Source organism: Ixodes scapularis, unplaced genomic scaffold (assembly GCF_016920785.2).
Source record: "Ixodes scapularis isolate PalLabHiFi unplaced genomic scaffold, ASM1692078v2 PGA_scaffold5__190_contigs__length_132052651, whole genome shotgun sequence".
Lineage (NCBI taxonomy): Eukaryota > Metazoa > Arthropoda > Arachnida > Ixodida > Ixodidae > Ixodes > Ixodes scapularis.
Genome location: NW_024609880.1, coordinates 115015282 through 115041103, shown reverse-complemented (window position 1 = coordinate 115041103; position 25822 = coordinate 115015282). Strand labels below are relative to the sequence as shown.

Here is a 25822-nt window from a genome sequence, read left to right as displayed (position 1 = left end):
TTATTGACTTGGTGTATTTGTCATTGTTGTAGCCTCCTTGATTTGTTTCTCACAAGTGTCCTTATCGTACATCATAAACTGTGGATATCCACATGATGCTATAAAGGCATAGCGGCAGGCGGGGGGGAGGCTTTTGAATAGGGCTGCTGCATACTTTTTTGCCTTATTTCTTTTTTCCTCATTGTTGTTATCCTCCTTATTGGCTTCACTTTCATCGCCATTACGTCCTTCAGCATTGCTTTCTTTTGGTGCTGTTGCATCACCGGACTGTGCTAAATTGTCGGCGCGTTGTAGCACATCTGCCAACATTGATTGGTTTAGCCAGAGGTCACATCCTGAAAAAAAAAGTGCGGGGATTTTTCATTGCAATTCTTCAAATTCTTATTTTTTATGTACACATATAAACATTTTCGATTCGCATGCATCATCTGCCCTATGTTCTGTTTCGCCACCTTGCGGTCGCAAACAGAGGAATTTCGTGTGCTGCTTCTCACGGACGGCGTCCGCTCACTGGCGAAAACAGTTTTTTACCTCTTACTGTTTATTTCGGTAATTGTAAGTGTTGACATTCTTTCATCTTGCTCGAACGGCTGGGGCTACGTTTTGACAGAGTTGGAGCTCCCCGCAATGCCTAGTTTATTTTTGAGTTGCGAAAAGTTGGGTAGGTATTTCTCACAAAAACCCGGTTGCTAGTCTCCGTGCTCCTCCGGGCACTTCTGAAGGAAATAGAGCTTCCAGTACTACCCCGAGTTTCTTCGGGCTGTGATGGGCAGGTCTGAGTCAGCCTATAGTCAGCACGGCTCTTTCTGCCAGATATATTTTCAACGCACGCCGAACAAATCGGCACGTAGATGTTCAACATTTCATTACAAAGCAGAGCATTCCTGCTGTCGGTACCTCCTCAATTGTGAGCTCAACTTTAATGGCAGTGGTGCACAGGTGCAGCCCAAGAAGCACCACTTCTTCGTACCCCTTTTCTACCGTTACACAAAAACAATAAAAACTGTCTTGCCTGTTGTCGTTCGAGGTTTGGAACACTTCTCACTGCTCTTGTTTGCTTCGGGACAATGTAGTTGAACACATTCTACTTCCTTATTTAAGAAGTAGTTAAAGTTCTATGGAATAAACTCGAAATAAAGTAGCTTATAAATGACGGTTACCTCTTAGTATAAAAAAGCAGATGAATAAATCATACTGCTTAAATATTATAAGGGCAAGAGAGCGACAGAGAACAGTATTTGCTGGAGACGGGATTCGAACGCCGAATTTTTTCGGTGATCAATGAGATGAGGAGACCCGGAAAGTCTCGTCGCCCTGGAAGGTCGTTAACTTTTTTTATTTTTTTTTTTATTTTTTTACAAAATTTGTATTATAAGATTGTTTTTATCCTCTAACCTGCTTGGGGTTTGACATTTTGACTATTTAGACTATTTGAATCTTTATTACTCAAGTATGAAATGCTGTTAAACGCTACCCCAATCCCATAATTTTGTCCCTCCCTCGGTGCGTGCGTTTCCCGCCAAATTCGGTGGGGTAACTGTTTGGTGTTTAAGTCACGTGAAGTCAATTGATATCACCTATACATCAATTCAGTTTCTTTGGTAAGTATAGCGTAAAACTTATTTCACGTTACCTGACGTCAAGTGACCTATACACAAATTCAGTTTCAACACTCAATATATCGGGGAAATATAGCCCGTGCTCGAGAGCGGTGTTCTACAGAACAGGAACGCGTTCCGTTTAGGAGGAACGTAGGAACACTGCGGTTGCAGTTTCCGTTGGCGGAGCTGGAACGGAAACTTGTTACGTTTTCGAGGGAACGGAAGAAGGAACGGCGTTCCTTTTGCAGTTTCATCCCGCACAAATTTACCTAATCGAAAAACTAGAAAAAAAAATCGCAGATACTGCAGCAAAGTTTGTTCTGGAATGATACGCACAAAAGGAGGGTTGAACTGACTTTAAAAAAAATGTAATAGGGAATTGCTTTCAGTCCGACGGAAAATATTTTAACAAAATAAAGTAGCACTTGTCCTGTCCTGTCCTCTCTTGTCCTTTGTCCTTCGTGCTAATATTTTTACGACGGAGAAAATGAAGACTTGCATTTTTAGTATCAATATTCAATGGCACATATGGCATTAAAAAAAAGCTTATTTAAAAAACCGTACAATATTTGCAGATGAACCTATCATTGTTTTACAGTAACAAAATACCGTGCCAGATCGAGCATGTAGGCCAATTTATTTCTTGCCAAGACCATCCAACAATGGAGCAAGGTGTCGGAGGAACAAATAAACTATGCAACCGAAGCTTTTTTTTTTTTTTTCACTTTTGTAGTTTTTTTGCAGTAGCACCTTCAGGCAATCCGGGGTAACTTCTGAATGCAGTGAGAAAATAATGCAGTAAGCATACAGGTTTTTGAATAGCGACTATTTCAACCCGTCAACTTCGATGGATGGAGAAGTGTCCGAAAGATATTCCAAAACAAAGAAGAGGAACAAATGTGATTCTGACGATTCGATAAGTAGTTCGATTTGGATATTTTCACTTGATTGTTGTATTTTTTTTGCGAATTGTATAATGTAAATTTTTGCTAATTGTTTAATGTTTAATATAAAAATAATGCAATGGCCCGCTCCATTTAGGAATTATAAAGCAGAATGTTTCAGTAAAAAACGCAAGTGTAACGTTAATGTAATTACCTGTTCCAGAAGAAACGTAATGGGAACGCGTTCCTTTCGAACCATTGGATGTTGTAAAGGGAAGTCGTTCCAAGATTCAAAAGGAATGAAAATCGAGCTTTCGTTCTACTTTGTACGGAAGTCTAAATTCTTGAAAGTTAATTAAACATTTTCGAGCGTTTGCTCTCTTTCGGTTATTTACGTCCTTTGTGGCTTGGTGGATCTAAGAGAGCTGGCACAAACCGCGAGATATTAATTTATCCTATTTTACTTCGCCCAGGCTAAAAAAACTCAAACTGTACGGTGGCGCCAAGCAGTGTTGAACGCGCGCGGCTCGTGGCGTCATAGGCCAAGAATTCTCCGATGGGCGAGAGCCGCTGAAATATTTTTGAAAGTGAAATAAAGCATGTGATTTACTAAACCTTCGTTATTCTTCCGAGGAATCATTTCTATTAAGCGATAGAAGCTAGAAAGCAAAGATAAAAAGTCTTATAATATCGGAAACCAAGAAAAACAACGCTTCTTGGACGTGCCCGCCCCTAACACTGTGTTTCTACTTTTCCACACAACACTCGGGCAGCCAATCACCGCTAGCCTTGGAGGCCGCTTAGCGAATGACGACGCCGAAACATATGTTTAGACCAAAGAGCGCAGTCTCATTCGCTAAGCTGCGTCCGTAAGTGGCGGTGATTGGCTCTCCTAGTGTTGTGCGGGAAAGTAGACGCACGGTTTTTTTTAGAGCGGAGAGGCCCAGAGGGCGTAGCAGGCGCAGCGGCGTATTTTACACTGGCAGCCGACAAGTGACACGCACAGACGGAGCGCATTGTACGCTCTGTTGTGCACTCTCGAGCAACCGGGCAACCGGGCACCAGACTGTGCGTCCCGCTCGCCGAGGCGATGCCGGCAGCTCCGTTGGTGGAATTGAGGGAGACGGACAAAGAGTTTTGCCTGGCATACGAGGCGGAGTGAGACTCGTTCTGCTCTTTCGTTGAGTGTCCTCATATCGCACGACGCCTTCATTCCTGACTCTCCTCTTCAAACTTCGGAGCTCCACCTCTGATAGCCCCGTTAAATTTATCGGTAACGACAAACGCGACTGGGTCGGGTAACTACAAGCGCACACAGCCTCGCAGAAGCGGCCATTACCCTACTCGCAGCCGATTGGAGGCTCCTCGCTCAGATCCCTGAACGCTAGCCACTTGCGTCACAAAGCCAAATTTTGTGCTTGCTTTTCTTTATATTTCTGAAATTCGAATTGCTAATATCTTTTTACATAAAGCAAATTTCAAGAAAGAAATGTTTCATCTGTGTTTCTACGTTTAATGAGCTTCGTTTCAACGCAAATTTAAATCGGTTTCAACATGGTCAGAGGGTGGCTTTCAGCTACAACCAAATAGTTTTTATTCTATTTGATAAATCAGGCAACCTGATTTCAGCGACATCAAGAAATTACTGTCCCATCCAAAAAGAAAATTGTGTGCAATAAACATTATTTTTTTTTAAACTAACACTATTTATGTAAGCTGCTCTAAACGTTTGCCCAATGTATGTATATTTAACAACGAATTGATGCCATGATTCGAGACATAAAAGGCAAGCTACAATTATAGTGAGTGACGGGCGTCTAAGAAAATATACACTCGTAACGAAATTGAGCCTACCCCAAAGAAATAAAGTGATTGATATGTCAAAAATAGCATACGAGCACGGCGCAATCGCAACTTGCAAATACACCGTACAGCTTGTTTCATTTCGGATTACAGGCAATGGGTTATCATTATTTTACTGTTTCGTGTTTTGCTTCACAGCAATTCGCTCTTGTTCCCCTGGATGTTTAAATTTATGCAAAATCTCACCCTCACACTTTTCACCATATGTTTTTAACCAGCTTACCTCCTTGGAGAAAGGGAGACCTGAGAATGTTGCAAATTGGTTGGCTGTACACCTCATAGAAGTCAAGATAATCTTGTCCTTCCACTGGGTTGGTGGATTTCAGTTCATTTTTATCCCCAGAAGTTCCGTCACGCACTGTGTGCAAATATAACGTCAAAGCATATCGATATGCACCCTCTACAGGCAGAAACATTCTCAACATTCGTCGAGCATAAAAGCTGGACTTACACATTTCCACCATGGGTTTGCTTGATGAGTTGCAGGAGAAGTCGCCATACTGTATGTACATGTTACTCCCCAAAGGTTTAGGGGTCGCACTTGGAGCGCCTCCTGTGAAGATATATGGAAGGAATGTTTCTTTATAATATTTATATACAAATATTATCCTGCGTTGTAAGATAGCCTAACCTTGAGAAAGAAAAACGACGTTTATATTTGAAACGTGGTTAAATTAATTAGGTTTCTGTTCGGGAAATGGTATTTTCAAGACTAACAGACGGTAAGTCATGTCCAAGTTAAGTAACTACACATTTAAAACAGTAAATACTTTGTTACTTTGAGACCGTACGCGTACTTCCTCTCGTAGGCAGTATGTAGAATACTCCATATAGAATGAATCAAAGCTAAAGCTCACAAAATTGCCTTGTCTTTTTTTTTTTTAAGACAGCTAAGATCTTATTCACGCGACGCCTTACGTTTTCTACACATCTTTGTTAACGACCATAAGCCGTACTGACGCTCTTCCCGATTGAAATAGAAGAAATTAACCGCATAGACGGCAAAGACACCTGATTAAGATTATGTCAACGTTTATATTGTTACGTTGTTCTGGGACCAAGGGCAAGGAGACATCCGTTTGCGGTTCGGCTTTTAATTCGAAACTGACCGCCACCGGCAAGAGCCGGTGGCTCGTACCGATGGCCCCGAGACAGCCCGTTGTGTCCTTCCTCGTACTAAAATTTATATTTATAGTATGGCGTTGCCATTAACAAAGCTATGAATGGCGGAGTGTGCTGTGCAACCGCTCTCAAAGTTGGTGAAGCGGATTTACCTTTTTAACGTATATCATCAACGTTCATTTCACCAAGAATTAATTTTATACCTAAGATTTCTTGAATTAAGTTTCGCGATAGCTATATGAACCGGGGAATTCTCTCCAATTAGATACTCCCCCAAAGTAGGTTTCCAGAAATATGTTTGTCCTTATATTTATTCCGCTAAAAAATATATCTTTTAGATGTGTTCATTTCGTAAACTTCATGTCATCCAAGTGACCATCCTAAAGGCCTTTCTAAACTGTAATCACTGCACTCATGAGTTAGTGAAATACCGTGTGATGTGCGTCATAGCACTGTTATGCTTCCTCCCCTTTTAAAAGGTGGGAATATTTTTTTACTAAAAATAAACTTCAGTGTGAACCTTCTTTAGCAAAACGTTCACACTGCCGCTGAGAGAACTGGTGATTGAAGCCCTTCAAGTAACCATTAAACTAACAAATAAATCTTGAATGGAATCGGTGTCATTCGCTTGTTTTCAATCTGGGCAGCCGTCTCTATCAGGTACTGTACGAGTCCCTCGCATTTACGGTACATGCGCTGATGTCCTTCAGACCCATTAAGAACTCTATGAACACGTAGTTACGCCGCCATTGAGTACATGTTATGTACCACCTGAAAGCGCTTGGCATAATTTTTTTTTTACTTCATTACTGTAACAATCAATAAACACCAAAATTAAAAATATTCTCTTCACTGTTCCAACTCTTACTTTATTGAGAGGAACTATTGTTGTTATTTCTCGATATAAGAGACTACAAAATATCTTCTAAATATTTTCACTACAATTTTTGTGAAGTAATCTCCTCTGAGCTAAAGATCATAACTACCATTATTTTAATCTACATTTTTCGCCAAAATTCAGCCTTCACCGCGGGATTTTTGTCTGTGCTAGAAATTAGTGACCATCAAACCATTTTACGCAAGATTTTATACGGCCATAAACAATTATCTTTCGCACTATGTGTTTGTTAAGTGCATATAAAATGTTGGTTCCTAAAGAACGGCTTATATTAGACGCTTTGTGATAAGTTACTGGATTCAAATTTGAATTTCATTAATGAAGGTCATTGTTGGAGTTCTATTACCTGATAAAAACAAATTCTTTTAATGATATACAAGGCAACAATAAGTTTCATGCGAAACGCAACGATTTAAACGCCTACCTCATGTACAACAACAATATCTGCAGTCAATATTATTGCGCTTTGCCCTGCGCTATTTAATAAATGTGGATCATTCTTGATATTTTGGCCAAATTATAAACAATCCAGAAGACATGTTTTAGAAACCTCTGCAAAGATGCATGCTCCCTGATACATTCGTTCCTACCACCGAGGAAAATTATATTCTTTCTGAGCGCATTGGTATTTCTTCATTGTAAACATTTTAGGGGCTCCGGTTTTTTGTTTTGTTTTAGAGCGCAGCTCTTCTAATGCGCCCGCTTCCGGCTTGAGCGCCGTCGGCGTACCCGCGCGGTGCATAATGGCTAAATTCCCACGCTAAATTTAGCGGAAAATTTTCCCCGCTAAATTTAGCGGAAACTTTGTCCCGCTAAATTTAGCTGAACAAAATTCCCCGCTAAATTTAGCGGAGAAAATTCCCCACTACATTTAGCGGAAATATTTCTCCTAAATGGCAGGCAAGCAGGAAAGGAGGAGGGTCATAGCCTCCTCTCTGTACCTTCTCCTCCTCCTCCTAAAGAGCTGCGCTCTAATTCGGCGTTACAGAGGATTCCAAACATCTTTCTTTTTTTTTTTGCCTAGATCTGGTATTAATACAAATACATTACTTCTTTAACTGATATTTTGCAGAATTCAATCATGTGTTACATACCCTTCAAGCCTGCACGTATTACATTTTCTATCTCGTATCGGCCATGCTTTAATGCTCTGACTTGGTATTCTAAATTCGTCCTGAAAAAGAAGGTAAATTGGGCAGAGTTCGAAATTATTACCGAGTCTCACTGTACATTATACCTTTCCTAAAATGCGAAAGCTCTCATAATTATATATTATCATTGTCGCAGAAACTTTCAGCGTTCGTTGCTTACTTTGCAATCGACAATTTCTAAATGCGTAATACACGCTCTCCTTAGAAATTAATAATAATATAGCTCTTGGACCGCATTGAATGCCTTTGAAAAACACTTTAACCTGTTCAAATTATTATATATTTGTCGTTGGGTAACCATATTCCGATACTCGTAACTGCTACGGCAACCAAGTACGTAAAAGTCCTGAGATTATTCTATGTGCCTAAATAATACTCTAAGCTTAAACCACAAATAATACAAGTCACAAAATTAAGCTCATGAAAAATATGTTGAACAATAGTAATGTGACGTAGAGAAAATTGACAAGCAAAATGGAGAAAAAAGCACAAAAGGAATTGAACTTTTTTTTTATACTGTGACGACTTTATGGGCACGCCGCATATGCTCATGTTGCAATCAATATGTATATGAGACCGCACTTTATATAAATCTGAATTAATTTATTCAAACACTTAATACTTGATCGATGGAAACCTAATGTTTTATATGTGTTCTTTTTTTTTTTTACCGTAGTAACATCGTCTGACTATCCTTGAAAACATGCAAGATCGGTTTGTTTTAAGAAAAACTTTGGTGATAATAGATATATAATTCCCTAAAAACTTCCGAATAACGTTTTTTTTTTTTTTTTCACTTTACAGTTTGAGGGCACAATGTAGTTGGAGAACAGACCTACTGATAGCATCAAGGAGAATGCAGGGAACGATGTTCCACGCGCCGCACGTGCCGGCGTCTGCAGCAGTAACTGTTCTAAAGCAAAAGGTTAAAACAAATGGCATCTTGAACGCGCGTTTATCAATGCTTTATTGTGGCTATTTACTTCGAATCTTTTATACGTGGAAGGCGTGCGCGTGCGGCGCGTGGAACACCATTCAAGGCATTATCCTGGGCGCTTGGGTAATTTAGCAATAGGTCTGTAGATGCTCGATCTCAGAGCCGTCTATGTAGAGTTTGGCCATTCATTGGGAACTATAGGAGACAAATGAGGAGGCGCCATTGGCCGAAAGCGGGCTTGGCGTGTTCACCTTATCGTTTCAAGCATTATAATCACATTAATCACCAATCACCTTATTGTTTTACACACTATTATTGCGCAAAGAATCTGTCACTTAATGTTTCAAATACAGCGAAAAAAACTCCTAAGCATACCAAAATACAGCTCTATTTCTAAGCAGTTTAGCAGCGGAACAGACACCATTGAAAGCTTCTAAGATCATAAAACATCAATACCAATTTAGCAGCAGAACGTCATAAAATATTGAACGTTAAGCACCGCGTACAAGCTTTGATATCTTTACATTCGTGCGAGTTCTTTTCTACGCTTTCGTGTATCGCTTGATGTCTAGCAATTACCTCTCGTGGGGTCACCGACGACTGCCGATGTGGAATTCAGCCTACTATAATTCGTTGACCCTTAAAGTGGTACCGAAAGGAAATGTTTTTCACTTATTTCTTTGTTTGGATGTGGTCTAGGTTCTGCCGACAGCCCAGAAACACTAGCCTAGACGAGTGTTCCAGGGCTGCAGGCGCATGAGTCAGAAAAACTTATATTAAAACGAATGAACAGATTTGGAAATTGCGTTTGGTTGCGGTTTGTGAAGCTCCGTTGGAATGCCGCGACGACATGAGTTCCTAAGAAGCAGCGTCAGTTCGCACGTGGAGTTAGTTAGTCCTGAATGTGAGTTGGCGGAGAACGCTATCGCGTTTACTACACTCCGTTCACTCATAAGATGAGACAGCAGCCAAAACTGCAAGCGCGAGCTAGCCCGCCCTCCTGGCTTTGAGACAGGCATTTTTAGCGCAAGCGCTCGTTCTGCGGAAGAACGCTTCAAATCGGTGACGTTGAGATATCGCCCTCCGATATTACAACTGGGCGAGATTGTAACGCGTTGACGCCACCAAGGAGCAAGGCGCGCAACTACAGAGCCCTTGACCGTGCATAAACCATTGACGTCACGAACGCGATACGCATTGCGCTTCTCGCTGGCCGACTTTGAAGCGAGAGGTAGAGACCTCATGCTCACGTCATTTTGTTTCCGTGCCCCTTCAAGCTGAGATTGCAGCCAATGAAGAAAACACGAAAGCAAAAGATTGTGACTCTAAAGCGTTCTTCCGCAGAACGAGTGCCCGCGCCAGAAGGGCGCTCCTTAAAGTCAGGAGTACGGGCTATACGCCCTTCACCCTTAACCTGAGACTCGAAGCTTCTCCTTCAGCACGAGCTTTCTTCCCTTACTAGCACAAGTGTGAACGGGCAGGCACGCGCAACCGAAGCACTGCGGAAGCCAGCGAGCTCGCGCTGAAGGCTGAGCTTTTATACTCCGTTCACCCTTGAGTTGAGACTATACTTCGTCTCACCTTAGCATAGACTAACTGCGAAGCGAAGGCACTGCAAGCGCGAGCGGTTAGCCTCGATTGCCTTGACTGGAGCGCTCGCTGGACGAGCACTCGTGCAGCCGCCGAGGCTTTATCCAAAGCGAATAGCTCGCGCTTTTAGCATGCGCGGCTAACAATAGCCCATCCTAAGGTGAAACGAAGTATAGAAGCTCCCCCTTCAGCGCGAGCTCGTCGGCTTCCGCAGGGGTTTGGTTGCGTGTGCCTGCGCGTTCACACTTGTGTTAGCAAGGGCAGAAAGCTCGCGCTGAACGCGGAGCTTTTAGTCTCAGCTTAAGGGTAAACGGAGTCTAGCTCGCGCTCCTAACTTTGTCTGCAGTCTCAGCTTAAGTGTTGACGGAGTATACTATACTTAGGGTTGTTCGTTTTCGGGTTTTATATTTTTCTAAATTTGGGGGGTAAAAATCGGGTGCTCTTTTTCAGGCTGATAATCGGGGAGAAATCGGGTTTTTTGAGGAAACATTCGGAAATTCGGGTTTTTTCGGGTTAAATACACGAACGTACTCGATAATACATTAGTTTTTTTTTTTTTGTTATTGAGGGTATTACGAGCTGTTTATTGCTAACGCGTTAAAATTAGGGATGTGTTTCAAGCTGGTAACTGGGGGGAGGGGGGGGGGGGGGGGCATCAGGGTATTCCAGCTTCGACTGCCGTCGGTCGCTTCAAGGGAAGTACCGCCCAAGAAATCCTCCTCTCTCTCAGGTGACAACAAAAATCCCGACCGTTCAAGGGACGGTTGTCTTCGATCACATATTTCGCTATGAAATAAACTTGTTAAGTTTTCCCGATCTGTTTACGCGACTGACTGGCTCGAACGTTGTTCGTGAGAAAGGTTGGACGTCAGCGCGATGGCCATGCTACCCGAGAGACCCTGTTGGGCGTCGACACCTCAGCGATCGAAGGGGGATTGATAGTGCATTTCACAAGCTGCGTGCAGCAGGGCCGAAGCTACGTGGCGTGCCGAGGCGGTTCCACCTGCACAGCGGGGGGACGGAAATGTCCCTCCGAGGCCCCAACGCCTAGTGTCACTTTTCCTCAGCCGGTCTCCGTAGAATGCCACGGTGAGTTAGGCGCGCTTGTTGGGCGGTTGGTTAAGAGCCGTGTAGCGTCCACAGTGCTGCACGCAGCTTGCGAAATGAACTACAGGTCACTGTTGTCCCGAAGTAGGGTAGATAGCGTGTGTGCACGGCAAACTCCGTGCGGCGTAAAAATAAAGAAGTTGGTTATGTGGCTTTGGAATTCGGGGAGAAATCGGGTTTAACCCGATTTTCCTAAAACATGTTCGGGGTGTAAAAATGGGGTAAAATCGGATTTTAGCCGAAAACGAACAACCCTACAATACTCCGTTCGCCCTTAAACTCAGAGTGCAGCCAAAGCTACAAGGGCGAGCTAGCCCGCGCTCCTGGCCTTGAGACATACATTTCTAGCGTGAGCGCTCGTTCTGCGGAAGAACGCTTCAAAGCAGCGACCTCGAGCCCTCGTGCTTCTGGCTTCGGCTGCAGCCTCAACTTAAGAGGGAACGAAGTATAAAGAGTATTCACTGGCGGCCATAGCTGTGTGCGCGACTGCTGAACGCGTAGTGACGGCGAGCTTCCACAGCTCTTTTTCAGCCTGCATTCCACACCATCAAGATTGCCGGTCTTAGCAGCCTCTTAATGTGACCTCGCTCTGAGCATGCGCTTTAAAGAGCACCCACAAATATGTCATCCAGTGAATACTCCCTATACAGAGATCACTGGATGTGCGCATCGTCACTTCAACGCGAACGAAAGACCCACCAGCTCTCTTTGTCCCAGTAACAACGTTGTATTTGCGTCACGCGACCGTCTATCTGATACCGCCGGCCTTGCTAAATAGGAGATGCCCGCAGGGCCCTTTATAATTGTTGTTACACTCACATAAGTAGCCACCTTTCCGAAGCAATATCCCGATCTTAGCATCCAAACATGGGCATGTGCGACAGAATGTGGTGCGCGTGTCGCCATCCCGTCTATATCCCGTTGGGCGGGGGGGGGGGGGGGGGGGGGAGTTTCAGAGTGAGGTCAAAAAAGGAAGATCGCCGAGCAGAAGCCGCGACGTGCTGGCCGCAACTGTGCTCGACGTGCCAAATAGACGCATAGAGAGCACACCGACGTTTCAAGCGCTTTTAGCGCTTGAAACGTCGGTGTTTTTACATAGCCCCGTTTTTACAGCGAAGCTGTTTATGGGCTCGGGTTCCGTGGATTTTTAACGTGCGTCAACAAAACCTCACAAAGGGCTCGCACCGCCCTCTCTTTGTCGCCGTTTCAAGCGCTTGCGTGCCTAGTTTCCTTTCCTTCCGCCGGGTGGTCGTCCCGTCCCTCGTGTCTAGTTTCCTCCGGCTCCTCGGGGTGGCGATAAACCTTGACTAGTGTGTGCGCACGTTTCGTCACGATGACCATATATCAAGACAATAAATATGTTCGTACCTTTGTACAATATTTTTGTCACGTTTGTGTCGTGTGCTAAACAGCTTCGCTGGTTATCCACCTTCATAGATTGAAATGGCTCATGATCTTTGTTTTGTTCTATTTTGTTTCAAGTGGACTATACGTTTCGTATCAATAACCTGAAACCTGACGTCGAACTTCGGCTTAGAAGGTCAGCATTTGTTTTATGTCCCCTGGTTGTTTTTAAAGTGCTGGGCGGTGGTGGTGAACGTTCTCCTCGCAAAATCACATCTTCGGTGACATTCTAGTAGATTCAATCTACTGTTTCGCTTGATGTAGAGCTAAAACTACCGCCGTATGTATCCCCTCCCCATTATGCGGTATGCACAATTTATTGTTTGAATCTGTTCTTTTATTGCGGTTGGACGGTGGTAGAAACTTCAACGAGGGTCAAGTTTAAAGGGATTGTCCGGTCAAATTTTGTATTCGAGAAAGCAACTGAATATCATTGTTATTGCTTCGAGACGCATCGTACGTGCAATATATGAATTTTATATGCCCTTCTGCATGACTAATTGAATGTATACTGCTCCAATTGTATTCTAGCGTAAATGCTGCTTTCGCGTGCAACATTGAGGCTCTGACATCACACAACACAAAGTGAGCATTTGTGTCTCGTCGTTTGCCTGCGAGTGAACGCCTCAGCGTGCTTCGTTTTTGTCGTTGTGCTCGACTTGTTTCGTGGTTGAGTGAGATTTGTGTTGCGCGGTTGGGTGCCACAACCACCGGGCAGCACATGCGACCTAAGACATGGCGTTCCACACTTTTCGGCGAGACGTGAAGTGACGAGCAAACTGGATCGTCGCCGTGTGTAGGGTCTGGGTTCCCGTCAAGATCGAGATCCCGCTCATGCAGCAATCATCTCACAGAAGAGAGCTACGAGCTGAGCTCTAAGCGGACAGAAGGCTCGTAAGCTGAGGTGTGATTCTGTGCCAACGATATTAAACTGCGTCCATCCACTCCTCGCCCAAATCGGATCAATCAATTTGATTATGCAGCGAAACCGAAACCAACAGCTAGGCCATCTGGCAACGATACCAGAAGTTATATTTAGCACGCGTGCAGCCAAATTTTGTTTGACTCGCATGTGAAAATAGAGCGTGGCTACGATTCACCAAACTCGTCCAAGTCAAGTGACGACATGCATTTGAACGATTCACCGTTTGCCTTCGACCCGCGGACATCGCCTCTGAGGAGCGACCCGTAGCCTCATCACCGATCCAGTGGATCCGCCGATACGTGTATTCAGATGCCACTTTGTGTACCTCGGTGCCACTTCAGAGGCGAAATCGGCATCCTTTGCTTTGCAAGCGCTCCTAGTTCGTTCGGTGGCCGTCGCAGTTGCACGAAACGGCATACGTTTGCTCAAAGCTTATTACTGTTTTCGAGTAATATCCTGCTAAAAGACGTGACTTTTTTTGCACATGCTTGGAAATTGCATTAAAGAAACAGTATTTCAGTAAGGCACAGCCTAGCAGACTATATAATTCGAAACAAAATACAAGACATCCATCGACAAACGCTTGTTTTTCCGACCATCCGGCAAATCTTTGCGTTTTGTGATGTCATGCAGCAGGTACGGATGTCAGCCTTTGACACTGGCGAAATGCAGGGTGCAGTATCGTACATACGCTCATGAAAGGTTTAATTAATAACGGGAGATCATATATCAAAATAAAAATAATGTTTGTCTACATGAAGGCTCCCTCGACGTAACGAGCGCAAAAGCTTAAGTACTTCCGGTTTCGACCGGAACATCCCTGTCTGGGAGCTACGCAATGCTATTCATCGCTTGCAAAGCCAAACGTCAAGTAAACGTCAAGTTGCGGTTAATTAAGAACCTTGCGGTATTTACGGGTGGTTGGAAAACATTGCTCAGACTGTGGTTACCAAGACAGTCTAACAGGGGTCATCCGATGTAGCAGAGACTGAAGAGCGAAGTAGACGGAACTTGTTAAAGGAAAACCCGGGTCCAAAACGATACCAAAATAAATGACTGGTCACAGCTGAAATATGACGTCATAGTAAGGCCGCGCACTCCACTAAAACTGATTATAAAGATACGACCAGCAGCTCGTTAGTAGGTGTGAGCGGGTCAGCTTTTAGTCAAGGAACATTGATGCAGCACATCCGTAATGTCACGTGGAGTCGGAACTGTGGTTGATTCCGCACGTTGTACCGTGTACCTGGCACCATGCTGACGTAACGTCGCGGCCGTACGGCTGATGATCAGTGTTGCCATCCCTGTGGCAGAGAGTTTCGGTTTTGCCGTAGACACCCGAAACCAAAGTTTGAGTCGTAATATAAAACTACACGCAATATCGAGAAAAAAAAAAAAAAAACCTTGTAAAGCAGGTAACGTTTCGGTGTCCGTTGAAAATTATTTTAAATGAGAATTACAATATAAGAATGCGAAGCACCAAATCAATTGCGCTATGCCGTTCATTAGTTCGCATAAAATATTAACGATTGCCCCACATTTTCTTTTTTTTTTAATTGTGCTGAGTTCCTTTTTTAGGTAAACTATTTAGAAGTTTAGTACCTTGAACGGCCACAGTTTAGAATTCAGTAGATTCTGCCCCATGACACAACCGTCACGAAATAGGTTTTTCATCTTGCCACCTACTATTTCAATCCATAGAAACAACCATTTTCATTTTCCAAAGTAATGTGAATTTTCTTAAGGTAATATAATTTCATGAAGCCGTTAAAATGTTATTTTAATAACATCTATATTTCGACTACTTACCGATCACCTGAAGTCATGTTGAGATATGTCCTCGTGTAATTGGCAATTTTTTGCTCTTTGTTATATACAGTTGATTTTACTTTCACACAAGTGATATCTGGTTCGTAATTTTTTGAACGAAACAGCAGTACATATGTATCATTTCTTTCAAGAGCCTGAAATACAAAAGATTTAGCGCTCAATATTAAAGAACACACAAAATGTTTATTAGGTTTCAATTACCCTTTATTTGACCAAAACTTGAAAAACGGTGAAGGCTATGGAACCAATGAGCCAATCACTGCTTTGGAATAAAGCACATGAGAACGCATTGTCGGAGAGCACATCTGCTGTGACGTCTGTAACGCCCTTCGCTGTGTTTCTCTGATTATATCCAAAAAAACCTTACCGCTCGCTTTTTTTTAAGAATTTTGAAGCGAAATATATAAATGTCCAGGGATGCAGGCAGAAATCTCAGCACCCACTGATGCTACAAAACTTTCCACATATTTGTTATCCCTGCACTAAACCGTTAGGTATTTCTCTGCACTGCCTAAAAGCAATGATATTTATATATAAATTAAACTAAACAATATATCGGTAATTTCCTTTCGAATCGTGCAAGAAAAAGACGATGGGTCCTGAAAGATTTCTGAAAAAAAAAAAATATGTTCGTGGAAATTGTGTGACTAGAAGAAAACAACAATATAGAACCACGGGAAATTTGTGTTCTTGAGTTTCGGGCTTCGAAAAGGCAGAAGGTAGGTCTTCCGAGACGATCCTCTCGGCGCTGCGTGCCAACGCCGGAGCAGAAACGTCCGAGGCGCCGAGAGGATCAGTGGGGTCCTCGGCTGTTTGTGCTCTGCCGCGGGCACACAGCGGTATGGGGTGGCGCTAACTGAAATTGACGCGCGGCGGCTTCATATCACAACTGTTTTGCGCGGATTTTTGCGTGGTTTCAAAGCTGGAATGCCTCAGATCGTGGCTTTGGGAATATATCTGCCGTTTGGCGCGGCTGATGACGTCTGCTCTCTCCATGGGACAGTCAATGCTTTCTCATTAATATAAAGAGGTCAAGATGGTTTGAACCAGCCTAGTTTCTTGCCAGTATACGTGAAAACACGGCCGCATGAAGGGAGAAAAATTTCGCACTTGGCCTGCTGTGTTTTTAAAACAATTTATCTCGGACCCATGTACGTCATCGTCTGACGTAAAAAGTTAGCGAAAGTTAGTTTTTATACTTGCTAAAAAAAAACACTTTTCAAAACGTTTGTTTAAAAACAGTTTGGTGAATCACGGATTTTGTAAGTCTGGACTTGTGTATGAACTTCTTAATTATCATAACATACCAGCCACGCGTCTTTTTACTAAATGGTACAGCAGCTCAAATATTATAAAAACAATGGTCACGTCCTAGACATATATATAACAATGATGTAAAATGTTTGGTAACTGCCCATACCTTTTCATCTTAAATGGGGAACAAATATGTCTTCTTTTCAAACGCACTTCTCAATATCACGAACCCATCATGTAAAATAAATTAATTATTGTATATTTAAAAACGCATAAAAATCTTTTGGTGTAAAAAAACTAAATTAATAAAAATACCTCTTTTTTAAATGAGGTTAAACTTCGGGGTTTCGGATTTGCGTTTCAAGTTTATAGTGTTGTTTATTTTATATAAACCACATTTAAAATTGGCAATATTATAATTTTTAAATAGGCGTAGATACAAGCTTTTATTTAAGATGTTTCTTATCCCTTGCATAATTGTACATCGAAATCTAGCTGGATTCAAACTTGGCTCAATATTGTCAAAGATGAAAGATTCAATCATTTGTATTTAATAAAATAAAATAAAATGAATTTCAGCCCTTCTATACAAATACTAAGAGAAGAAACAAAAGTTAGCATGGTTGCGAAAAAAAAGCATCTCAGCTTTGCGAGACTCCAAAATGTGTCACTCGTGAAAACTGCAAGAATCGCAAGACGTATTTCTGTTCTTACGAAGCCCAAAACTCAAGAACAAAACATTTTTCGTAGTTCTAATTTAAAACCTTGTTCTAGTCACACATGTCTTACCAAAATATATTTTTTTCCAAATTTCCTGAGATTCCCACATGTTTTCTTGCACGATTTGAAACAAAATAACCCAAAGGTGATCTCCTTCCCAAAATTACATCACCGGTGGGTCGTCCCTTCTTTAAGCAAATGCATGATTTAGATTCTGGACAATAATTTAACTTTTAAAACTTAATTTCTGAAAATCACGCATACATGAAGTGAGCAATGCCACAGCGGTGGAAATCTAGGCAAAATAGTGTAAACTATACTATGAGAACGTCGACCGCTGAAACTACGCAGTTCACAACAAATTTGAGATGATATTCACCAGACTTAAAAGGATGTATACAAGTTAGTGATTCCTGAAACGCTGTTTACATATCAAGAAAAAACAGGAGCTAGTTTAAATAATAAAGAAATACGTCGTAGAATCTAGAAGCTCCGTGGCAGATTTTAAATGTCCAGAGATTGCGGAAGATATAAGACTTGAGCATGCATCCTCCTTCAAAAGAAGCTCCTCTCTCAGCAACCTACTTGGGCCATTTGGCTCAGAGCAAACTTGTACCAACGCTTTGTAAGTAACGCGTTACTCATATATAGTTACTCATCGTAACGAAGTAACGACTTTGTTACTTCTTGAGAAAATAACCGAGTTTCAGATTTTCGTTGCCTGCTGACGGAGTAACAAGTGATGGTATTTAGTTATTTTTGGAAAGGAACGTGTAAAACACAAGTTACCGTATTTGCTTTTCGCCCCAGCTTGCGCCTGTGACTTTCACAGTAAGAAAAAACCCAACAATAAATTTTCAAAAAATATGCCGTTAAATGCGTTAAAAAGCTATAGGCATTATTGACGACACGAAGTACTGAAAGGCTGCTATTGCTTACGAAAAAGAACACATCGATATTAACGCGAAAGTAATTCGTTAACTAATGCGTTATTTTTGAATCTCGGTAACGAGTAACGTGCTTAGATATTTTAGAGCGAGTAATTAGTAACTGCATTTAGTTACTTTTTTTTCAGTAACGTGAACGTGTTTGGTTTAGAGCTTGTCGATTCACTTCTCTAGAACCTATTCTTCGCGATTTCTCAGTTCAAGCTGCATCGTGCTCTTTCCATCTGCGCTCACAAACTGACAACGCTGAAGCCGGCATGCCAGCCAAGGAAACAATGAGAATCCGCACGAGGCGAAGTCGGGTGTGTTCGGAGGGTGTGGAAATACAGCAGCGGTTCTTTTTTCTCTTTGGCGAGGAAGGATGAAAAATGGAAAGAGCTGTGGATAAGCAATCGCAGGTCCCCTGCTACCTTCTTCGTATACGACCTTTTTCCTGCCTTTGCCGATCCTCTTGTGCGATTTAAAGGCTCTCCAACACGGTGTTTTCGCCATTGACCTGTTTTATTATGTGGCAAGGCTTTGGTAAAATTGCGCAAATCTAACGCAAATGTTTAAAGCGCCGCTCCATAAAGGCCGTACCCCGTACCTTGCTCACAAGACTGCGATTTAAAAAAAAACGCTCTTGGGAGCTTCTTCGATGCCACAAAAACTCTTGCAGCTCGTGAAGAACGGTTTCGCTTCAAGCGCAATCGCCCCCTGGCGCATTGGAAAGGCAACTAGGCAGTGAAGGACTGTTTCGCAAGGTTTTTAACGAAAACCCCTCTAGGTGGTGCTTAACCAAACCTTTTAGGGTGAAAAGTACGGACAAGCGAAAACAACCGCTAAAAGATTTTTTTTTTTTTTTTCACTTTTGCAATTAGGCTTTTTTTTTTCTTTTTTATTGAGGGATGTACTATTGCGGACAATATCAGCTGAAACAGTCGTTCATACTTTTTGCCGTGCTTGCCACTACACCAGGAAGTTGTGGTTCTATCCAATCATAAAACGCGAATTTGAGGTCCGATACTTCGGGGTATATCACAAATTGAGAAATAATAGAGCATGTGGGAAAAGCAGACACGTGAAAAGGCCGGATTGGGTGCTTCAGTTCCTATTTTCCGCGGGAATAGGTAGCGACCAGCGACTGCATTATGTGCTTTGACAGAGACTACTGGGGGGGGGGGGGGGATCACAATATAAGTGCAGAATCACTTCCGATTCTGCTGTACTGTCGACTATGAATAAACTACGAACGGCGGAACGCGTGGCCGCTGATGCATGCTGTGATACGTGAAGGCTGATGAATCCGACAACTCGAAAGGGCGGTGCAATGGTATCCGCGCTTATCCTGGCTTACTCCGATGCAAACACTAAATAATTTACTAGGAGAATACATTTCGCTCCAACAAAATCTAATGGCATTAAAAACAACAAAGTTCGTACAGTTGGAACGGTCGCATGCGTGCGCTCTCATGGCTTTTGCTCTGAATTGGGAGGGGTGTCACGCGCCAAAGCCCTTTATACTGGGAACATTTGGCATTTTCTTGGAGATGCCGACAATCCAGCGACCACAGCTGGACGTAAGGCAACCAGGAGGTGGAAACTTGTTTCCGCCTGTTCGTGTAATCGAATTTCTAACCCACTCTGGATTAGGCACGCAAGGTATGCTGTTACCCGCCATTGTAATAAAAGTGTTATCGCTAATGTAAGTGTGTTTGGCGCCGCACTCGTAGTCAGAAGCTCAAACTTACTTACCTGCTACGACCTCTTAAATGTATATGAGCTTAAACTTATTCCTCTTTTTTTAAATATGAATTCAGAGTACTTTGAATATTGGGCCTCAAAAATGACCACCGCTAAAATTCAGTGCAGTGACGAGCGTCATCTATGAGAGGCACTGCGGACCCTTGCGCACAATCGCCAGATTAATGTTTGAATGATAAAGCCTAATTTGGTTTTAAAACTAAATAAATAAAGGTTATTTGTAAGTTACGTTTTTGGAGATCATGAAATGTAGGCCAGTGCTTGAATATAGTGACCAGTTGGGGGCATAACAAAATGTCAAAGTACAAGAAATTGTGTTTATGAAACAACTACTAACCGAAAATTTCGACTAGCGCACGTAAGTAGAGTGGCCAAAAGCAAAAACTTCAATTTTTTGTTATCGTAAAGTCCGCTCGTTTTAGCGGGCAACAGGCTCCGCCCGTCGGTCAAACTCTCTCAGTATATAAGGCTCTAGCATGCGCCATCAATGGTCGAGACAGCGAAAACAGCGGGCCCTGCTGTCTTGGGGTTTCGGCATTATGGCGCGCCGGCGGCAGCCCTCTCTTTCTGCATAGCATGAGTACGCGACAACTTGAAGAGCGCGATGTACATAAATTATCTCCAACGTGAAACGCCCACACCGCTAAGGGAAGATTTTGTGTAGTCGGCGCGCTGCCTAATGCGACTGACCTCAGTGAAATGTACTAGTGAATTATTTGTGTACACCCTCGCAACCACCTGTTCGCGCTTCATTCATCGCCGATAGCAAGTACGTTGCCGTACGTGCCCGGCCATTGAACGCATAAAACGTGCCTTGAAATGATAAGTATTATAGGGGCGCTCAAAGGGTGGTTCGATTCTAAGAGCGCGGCGCTATTTATGTCCTTCTTACTAACATTTTCTGCAGTGTTGAAGAAAGGAATAAAAATGTGCTACTGAACCCCTAGCGATATACGTACACCCTTCTCATATATACCCTCGGTCACTTTGTTGATGCCTGGCATTTGAAGTAGAAATGCAACTTGATTTGTAAAGAAATTGTTGTTTCACGTAAATATATTGTAAATTATTTGACTCTTAAACATTGTCTGCCTTGAGATATCTGAAATCGTTCAGTCGGTATAGCTATCCTGCGCATACCTGCCTTAGATAAATTCATATACAGCTATGATCTAAGCAAGAATAAATATTTGGCAGACATCCGATTCTTCAAACATGTAAAACAACTTTTAAAACCGATGCCATAATGGTAGAGCTAGATACTAAGTAACATTGTCCTCTGAAAGAGCTACGACAATACGTCTTGACCCAATGCGGAGCGCAATTTCGTCTGCTTCTTGTGCAGGTATTCCGGTGACGTCAGAACGCCGAGTTCTGGATGGCTCTGATTGAAAGGATAGTGGGTAGACCCCAATGCTGGCTGCCTTTAGCTCTACTTACTCTACTTCCAATTGAGCCAATCAAAGTTCAGCATTTGGACGCTATCGCAACCCCTGCGCAAAACGCGGACGAACTTGCGATCCGCATTGGCGTAGCCTTCGCAAAGGCGATGCGGATGGTGGCCACAGAAAATGAAGACAAGAAAAACAGACTTTTTCATGATGCGTCCAGGCAGAAGACAGTTACATGTCTCATCACACTGGAAAGCGCACTCTTCGGTAACGGTTGTCGAGCAGAAAAAATCTTAGAATTAACAGCCTAATCAGTCCACTCAGAGACTTTCGTGCAAATGTTCCGTAATGTATTATTGCCACCACAGTTTTTTCTTGCTCCTAGAGTTCTGGCGAAGGACCCTTTCACTTGAAGGAGCTTCAGGGGGAAATATCTCCTTATGCAGACTTCCCGAATATCTTCTTTAACTTCTGTCATATTCAAACAACAGCGATCACCGGAAGCTATATACAACGCGAATTCAACATCTTCCAAGTTAAAATAAGATCTCTCTAAAACTTTCGCAGATTACGATATGATTAGGCACATTATGATATTGATAAATACATTTTTTCGCCCGCCCCTATTTTTTTTTTTTTTCTTTTTATGTTTGCAGATAACTTACCTTCCAGGCGTTTTGGAGAGGTCCATATTTAGGGTCGTTAAGCGCAGCGTTGTTTTCCGGATTTTTTATGGTCATTTGTGCCTGCCAGGCACTAGTGATAGCGATGCAAGCAAAGAAAGCTGCGTACTTGAGACCCATTGGAACTGATGCGACTCCCATTTTCCGCCGTGCCGTGATCCCTTTCGATGCGCTTTTATACTTTAAATATGCGTAGGCGTGCTTATCATTTCATAATCCACTTCCAAGAATTCCAAAACCTTGGGTGCGGCACGTGTTTTCAAAGAAGAAACATTCTATATTTTGCTGCTTATTTTTTGTTGCCCAATTTCGCTGTTCATTTCTGCGAAACCTTGCAAGCACACGTGTGTGTTTTTCCGTTATTTTTATGGTGATTATAATGCCGCTTGCAATAAATCGAATGTTGTTGGAATGATAGCCACGCCTTCAACGCCTGTACATATACACGTTTGCAAGTCCGGCTTTAGAGCGTTGCCATCTTGCTTGGCTGGGTGCGCTTGGACGAGTCATAATCCGATTACGAAGCCTTGTTAAGGCGTCGTAATCGGATCATGGCCGCGCCCAAGAGCGCACCCCACTGAAAAAGATTGCGGCGCCCTGAGGCCGGACTTGCAAACCTGTATATGTTTGTGCTTATTCGGATCGTCGACTGTACCACGAACGACGACAACGAGCCATTTAATCTAACCAAATGCCGCTTGATTGTCCAGTGACTTTCGGGGAGGGTATCAGTGAAGAGCAGTGGGTGCGAATAGCCACGCGGTACTTTCGCCGCGCTCGACTGGTTGGAATGACTTGCGGTGTCCGCTGCGGTTTGCCGTGAGGTAAAACGTAGCATAAAGGCCTGCTATGCGCCATTCTGACTATGCGCTATTCTGTAGAAATATTTGCATTTGAAGAAACATTTAAAAAGGAAAAAACTTAAATAAGTGCGAAACTGAACAGACTTTTGTGGAATTCATATTGATATGCGTCTCCCATAATCATAAAATTATTACATAGTGAATAGTTTAGCAGTTAACTATAGCTACTGATAAGGTAAACACGGCAGGGAGAAGCCTCAGTTGAACCGCCTCCAGAGCGAACTCCCTACATACGAGAACGCTTCGTCGTCCAGTGCACCTCGAGCGCTCGCGCTCGGCCGAAGCAAGGCGCATGGCATCGAGATCGTCTTCGATGTTTCGTTGACGTCACTTGTCTTTAAGTGTGCGCATCTCTTATCCTTGTAGATATAATCTTCCTCATTAAGATACATCATATATTATGCATCAATCTTAGTAGCCTTAATGACCTGAAGAAAAAATAGAGGCATTATTTTGCCCTGTGTCTCTCATATGTTGCCTCCCAATGTTACCACTTTTTTAGTGCAAGCGATCGATAGAGTAAGCTATTTACGAAGCGAACGTATACTAAGCTCGTATTTAGCGCACCAACCTTGTAAAAATACGTGTGTTTGCATCGGATCTAATGAGTTTAGAGTCAGCACATCAGCAGTAGGGTAATAAACTGTAGTAACGAACACGTTATTTAACTTGTAACTTGCATTCACGGTAATAAAAACCATTGACTGTTGGGTTGGTTAGTTGAACGGTTGATTGGATAATTCATTAATACAATAATTGATTGACTAATTGATTGACTGATATAAGTAGCACATAGGGCTACAGGATAAGCCCTCTATAACAGTGGGAATGGACAATGGCTCAATAGCGCGACCAGAAAAGAAAAAATCTGAAGAACAAAACGGCCAAAATTTGTAATAACTAAATATGCAAAAGTTGCACTCTTCCTAGCTCGGATTCATACTGACCGTTCCTCGGACGCGTTTCTCTTTCATGATAAATACCATTTTTTTATTTATTATCTTTTGAAACATTTTCGGCACTAAAAACCGAACGTTATTTCGGGCTGCCATCCAAGCACAGTGATTTCTGCTTGTTTTCGCCACCGGAAATATTAACTACGCAACGCCGACTGCTCAGAGGCCTCTAAAATATAGCCCACGGGGTGCACTAAAAAAATGTTTTTTTAGATCGTAACGTCTGAATTAAAATTACAAAGCTACTCATCGAACTTTTCTTTTTCCGGCAGCAGCCGCTTTAATTGTCCAAGTTTCTGCGATAGCATGGGTCGTCATTCTGTCGTTGGATCAGTTCACAAACACATTTCACTGCTAACATTCCACACTAGTAAAACTGGCCGATGGCCCAGAACGTGTGTTATGTATAAAAATGCATGCGCTTCGCTCGATCTTTCTCGACTGCTTCTTGCAAACGTGGACAAATCAGAATCACACCTGCCTCCCGTCTTGCCTGTTCAGATCAGGATTGTTATCCTAAGTTTCCTCGTTCAAATGAAACTTTGTGGCGAATGTCGGGGCAACGCTGAGACAAAACGAAGGTCTTCAGTGCCATAATAAGCTCTGTTCTCGTGCTTTTTCTTTCTTTTTTTTTTATTGGGCAGTCGAAACGTTAAGGGGCGTACCAACCTTATTCTTTATTAAATATTGCGGAACAGCACGCAGTGACTGAAGTACTCTCTTTTTGGAATTTAGAGTGTGTGAGAGTGAATTCCACATTTTGTGGCTCGCAAATTTTGCTCCACACTTTGTTTTGCTGCCAGAGGTAGCAAAAATCTGTTTATTGCCCCTCCTAAAAAAGGTTCACGCTTGTAAAACGTTCCTTCCCCGTATATTTTGACCAGATTGACCTTAAAATGAATGCGGCTGCCTGAAAACAGCTACATGCGCTTACATCCATGAACGTAGAGATTGCAAAAAATTATTATCCTTACCTGACAGATGCTAGGATGGTATGCATTCCGTATTAACTGCATGGCGCACTATACTCTAACAATACAATGCACCTAGTATTTGCTTTCCCTTGTCATGAAATATTTCTCAGTCTGCCACTTCATCTCATCGGGGACCTCGATTTTTGTCATGAAGATCTCAGCCGGCGCGCACTGAGGAAGCTAAATTACCGCAGGCAGAAACGTCGTCTGCTGACATGAGTCGGGAATAATGAGTTTGTTTGCTGCAAGGTGTCATTTTCCGACGAAAAAAAACATACTGACAAGTCATCTGCGAAAAGAGGCGGAAAATTACAATCGTCTGCTATGAAATGTGTGCCGCGGCGAGTGAAATGGAAAACTAATTAAAGTACGAAGCGTTGGCTATTTTACACAGGTTGTTATTGTCGTCCTCTGCTTCGTTTGGGTATGCCAATTCGTCTTGGCCGTGTGTAACCTGACGCCCACTGGTACTGGTGGTAAAACGAGAGCTTGGAACAAGCATACACCTTGAAGCGAGATTAAACTCACCATCCGCACGAAGGTGAGAAGCTCCCACCAAAACATCGCCTCGTCGACAGCGAAAAGAAATTCTCATTGGTCAAGAGCGCCCGTCTGTGGCATCGCGTCCAATCATTGTGCTGTCCTGGTGAGATCTTAATCTCGATCGCTCAACAATGACCAAAATTAGGCCCTAAAAACACTTTATTGTCTCTCTTCATGCTAGTTCTCTGTGTTTGTGGACGTACCTATGTATCAGCAAATATATATAAATTGATAATAGGAAGATGAAGTTATTTTTTAATGATTTATTGTGGGCTGGAATTAGAAGTGCTTTATGAAATTTGATAGTGTCATGTTTCACCATTATGACATTTATGCAAGTGTGTATGCGTGCTCTACTTTCAGTTCCAACAGACTAAAAGCGCAAGACAAAGATCGAGACATTGAGGGCACTGTCGGAAGGCCTGGCATCCATCAT

At 42.7% G+C, this 25822-nt stretch overlaps 1 protein-coding gene across 1 annotated transcript; it reads right to left on the bottom strand.

Annotated features, from left to right (window-relative positions):
- LOC115331849 lies at nucleotides 1–22170 on the bottom strand. Its single transcript, XM_040214302.1, has 6 exons — nucleotides 22033–22170; nucleotides 15292–15446; nucleotides 7463–7542; nucleotides 4800–4901; nucleotides 4572–4706; nucleotides 1–335 (listed from the first exon to the last, which is right to left on the bottom strand). Exons 1-6 carry the CDS (start codon nucleotides 22168–22170, stop codon nucleotides 1–3), a joined length of 945 nt encoding a protein of 314 aa, XP_040070236.1.
- Nucleotides 22171–25822: the final 3652 nt, after the last annotated feature.